This window comes from Otolemur garnettii, unplaced genomic scaffold (genome assembly GCF_000181295.1).
Source record: "Otolemur garnettii isolate 467f Iridium unplaced genomic scaffold, OtoGar3 scaffold00136, whole genome shotgun sequence".
Classification (NCBI taxonomy): domain Eukaryota; kingdom Metazoa; phylum Chordata; class Mammalia; order Primates; family Galagidae; genus Otolemur; species Otolemur garnettii.
In genome coordinates, this window is record NW_003852531.1 from 422,240 (window position 1) to 426,387 (window position 4,148).

At 40.5% G+C, this 4,148-nt stretch overlaps 2 protein-coding genes across 2 annotated transcripts in view; one reads left to right on the forward strand and one right to left on the reverse strand.

The window, feature by feature from the left end:
* POLR3F (RNA polymerase III subunit F) overlaps positions 1–3,099 on the forward strand; it is a 14,295-nt gene extending 11,196 nt beyond the window's left edge. Inside the window, exons 6-9 of the mRNA XM_003798458.3 lie at positions 65–208; positions 429–536; positions 1,635–1,826; positions 2,833–3,099. Coding sequence (XP_003798506.1) covers positions 65–208; positions 429–536; positions 1,635–1,826; positions 2,833–2,910 — 522 coding nt within the window. The 3' untranslated portion in view covers positions 2,911–3,099. The remainder of the gene's footprint in view (positions 1–64; positions 209–428; positions 537–1,634; positions 1,827–2,832) is intronic.
* Positions 3,100–3,334: 235 nt separating this feature from the next.
* Positions 3,335–4,148, reverse strand: part of RBBP9 (RB binding protein 9, serine hydrolase) — a 15,352-nt gene continuing 14,538 nt past the window's right edge. The window contains exon 6 of the mRNA XM_023518387.1: positions 3,335–3,436. Within this exon, the coding sequence (XP_023374155.1) occupies positions 3,389–3,436 (48 nt within the window). The 3' untranslated portion in view covers positions 3,335–3,388. The remainder of the gene's footprint in view (positions 3,437–4,148) is intronic.

The window sequence follows — 4,148 nt, forward strand, 5'->3', positions numbered from 1 at the left end:
TTTTTTTTTTTTATTTAGTTTACAGAAACTATCATGAGCACATGAACTGTACATTCTTTCCTAGGCCTCCAAAAAGAAGGTGTACATGCTCTACAACATGCAGCCAGACCGCTCCGTGACTGGAGGGGCCTGGTACAGTGACCACGACTTTGAATCTGAGTTTGTGGAGGTGCTTAACCAACAGTGTTTTAAATTCCTACAAACCAAGGTGAGGCATAATTGAGGAAACATCTGTGTAAATCTTCTTTGAAAGTTTCTTTATAAAGGATTTTAATCTTGTATATCATATTTTATAGGAATTTAAAATCTGAAAGTGGATACTTACACTTAAAAAGATCTTCTGCTGTTGGTTCGACTCAATATAAATTGTATTCAGAAAACATTCACCAGCATTCTTGCTTAGATTTCTTATGTTTCAATCCTTACAGGCAGAAACAGCGCGAGAAAGCAAACAGAATCCAGTAATACAAAGAAATAGTTCATTTGCTTCATCACATGAAGTATGGAAATATATCTGTGAACTAGGGATCAGTAAGGTCAGAACTCATTTTTATAACCTTTTCACATAATTTCCATCTATTTTAAAAACCATGCATCATAAGGATATAGTTTATGTATTTCAAACATGTATTTGACCTTTGTATTTTTATCAGGTCATAGCTATGAACATGCTGCAGAACCACTTTGGGAAAATACTGTTCTATACCACAGGAAAAGACAGTCACTGGGTGGCGCCTGTGGGTCAGTGGGTAGGACACCGGCCCCATATACCAAGGGTAGCAGGTTCAAACCCAGCCCTGGCCAAACTGCAACAACAACAAAAAAAAATTGCCAAGTGTTGTGGCAGGCATCTGTAGTCCCAGCTACTAGGGAGGCTGAGGCAAGAGAATTGCCTAAGCCAAGGAGTTGGAGGTTGCAGTAAGCTGTTTGACACCAAGGCACTCTACCAAGGGCGATAAAGTGAGACTCTGTCTCTACAAAAAAAAAAAGAAAGAAAAGAAAAGGCAGCCACTGCCATCAGGCTCTCTCTGAACTGTTCCTGAGCTGGGACACGGAGCAGCAGAGTGTAGGGCAGGCAGTGCACTGCACTCCCCAAAGTCAAAAGTCTGTTCTGACAAGTTCTTGGCTTTCTCGGGGATGTTTTAGGATATGTGCAAAATATCAATCATGACATCAGTTGTCGTTGATTGTTTTTTTCTTAGGAGATGTAAGTGGTGTTATCAGTACATTCTTCTGAAGACCTGTACACAAGGACACCAATGCTTTTCAGAATGAATAAGTCAAAGTAGCCACTTGGACAAGTCATTCTCATTTCCTGGGCCCCAGGTTTCTCATTTATAAAGAACTAGGAAACTGGTCTATTTGCTGTCTGAAGTACCTTTCTACTCAAGCATTTTATGAATTTCTACCATTACATTGTAAGACTTCTAGATTTTATGTAGGATTTGAGGACATTAGAAAGCGTCGGACTCAGCATGAGAGTCTGTCCCTAACATAACATTGTCGTTTCTTCTTTCCAGCAGAATGCGTCTCCCATTTCACCTCAGAAGTATGACCCTTTACTGTGTATAACACCCTCTAAATGGATGTCATCTTGTCTTTTTTGTGTCCTTTCTAATGTATCCCTTTTTTAGGTAGAGTTGTCCATGGAGGATATTGAAACCATCCTAAATACACTCATTTACGATGGGAAAGTGGAGATGACTATCATCGCTGCAAAAGAAGGCACAGTTGGCAGTGTAGACGGACACATGAAACTATACAGGGCAGTCAATCCAATCATCCCACCCACGGGTTTGGTCCGGGCACCCTGTGGTCTCTGCCCGGTGAGTTAAAGTGGCTTCACTTTACATGTGACTGCCAATTGCAAATGCCACACAAAGAAAACACAGCAAGCACACCCTAGTGTTTTCTTAAATTCTTAGGGTTGACAAGAGCTGCTCAAACCTCCACATAACCTGTTCATTAAATGTCATTGCCTTACATTCTTTCTTAGAATAATCAAGTTAAAGACATTTGCATTTTTTACTTTTGTCCCTGAAATAGTTACTTTGTAATGAGGGAAGCAAATGAGATTTGCTGAGAACTCCCATGGGCCAAGTGTGTCAATGATGATTTTCATAGATGGTCTTATTTAATCCTCCTTTGTCCTTGAAGCTAATGGTGGTATTCCCTCTTAGGAATGAGGGAATTTAGGAAGACCTGAGAGCATACAACTTAAAAGAAACCACCAGGATTCAAACCCAGGGATCACATCTCCCCTGTCTCATTCCCCAGCACTCTGCAGTTATCTCTCCCCAGATAGGGTAGGAGTACCAACCAACTCTGTGCAGTAGTACTGGGGACACAATAGGGAGCAGGAGACACTGTCCCAGTCCTCACAGCATTTATATTTTTAGGCTGCCAGTCTGTGCTTTAAGTCTATATGCCTAAGGTCTCCATGCCCTGATTTCAACTCTTAGATAAAAGGCTAACATGTTGGGAATTCTCTGTAGCCCCCTTCACAAAAAGGAAGGTAGCTAAACATGAAATGTTCAATTAGTAAAAATTAATTCCTTTGTATGTATAGCTTTCCCTTCCTGTATTCCTGTGTTCCCTACTACCAGCCTTTTGCCTAGTGGGCAGTTGAACATGGTCATCTCAGTGCCGTCATAAAAGGCCTCTCATTAACTAACTTCATGATCATAAAGTGGGGCCCATTATAATACAGTCCTGATCCTTTCTGTTTGAAACTTCTATTGTTGTCAATATTGCTTCAAGTGAGTGGATGGGTCTTGGCTATTTTAAAACTTTATTTTGAATATAAACTGTTTCGTTCTTCTTTTTTTTAAGGTGTTTGATGACTGCCATGAAGGTGGTGAGATTTCACCATCTAACTGTATTTACATGACAGAGTGGCTGGAGTATTAATAGACCTATGAACTTTACTGACATCTTGCAAATGAAGTTACTTTGGAGGCAGATACTTTAATCATGATGGGACATCAAATCCTCTTGAAAGCAAACTTCATAGTAGTGGACATAGATTTGCTGTTATGAAAACATGTTTTTATTTATAAAGATTAAATTTATATTAGTAAAGTAGCCAACAATATGAAACAAGCCCCGTGCCCCAGCTAGCTAGCGTGAGCGGCACCTCTCCGCCCAGACTTCAGTAGACCTCAACAAATTGCCATCTCAGATGGAGCACGCCATGGAAACCGTGATGTTCACATTTCACAAATTTGCTGGGGTAAAGGCTACTTAACAGAGGACCTCAGAGTGCTCATGGAGAAGGAGTTCCCAGGATTTTTAGAAAATCAAAAAGACCCTCTGGGCTTAGACAAAATAATGAAGGACCTGGACTGGTTCCGAGATGGCAAAGTGGGCTCCCAGAGATGCTTCTCCCCTAATTGCAGGCCTCATCATCGCAGGCAACGACTATTTTGTTGTACACCTGAAGCGGAAGGGCAAGAAGTAGGCAAAACAGAGCAATTACTCAGCCCTGAAAAGTGTTCTCTCAAAGGATTGCTTCAGACATCTGCCCCACAGCTTCTCCCTAAATAAGGATTTCATGAGCAGATCAGGATCCTTAGAATATATACAAATAAAATCCAACTCCCATTTGTCAAGCAGGGAAGAAAAAGTTAATTAAATGCCAGATGAGCTCTTTTTTTTCACATTGTTTGCATCCCCTTGCCCTCAATAAACATAATCCTTTTTTTAGTTCCAAATTAAAAAAAAAAGAAACAAGATGAGTAGTGAAATCAAATCCAACATGTTGATACTCTGGAGGACATCTTGTGAAGCTTCTGAGAATTTTGATAGGTCAAGGAAAAATAAGCCCAGAAACCCATGTTTGCCAAGTTCTAGGTTAATAGTGTGTAAATGTCTTCTTTTTAAAGTTATTTCTTAACGTCTTCGTTGGAAGTTTTTTATATCTGGTTCACGACCACCATTTGTTTTCTATTTTTTTAGTATGAGAAGAGGCCCAGCACAGTTGCTCACTACTATAATCCTAGCATTCTGAGAGGCTAAGGGGGAGCATGGCTTGAGCTTCAGTGTTCAAGATACCTGGAGCAAGACTAAGACCTGTCTCTACTAAAAATAGAAAAATTAGCTGGGTTTTGTGGCAGGTGCTTTTAGTTCCAGCCACTCAGGAGGCTGAG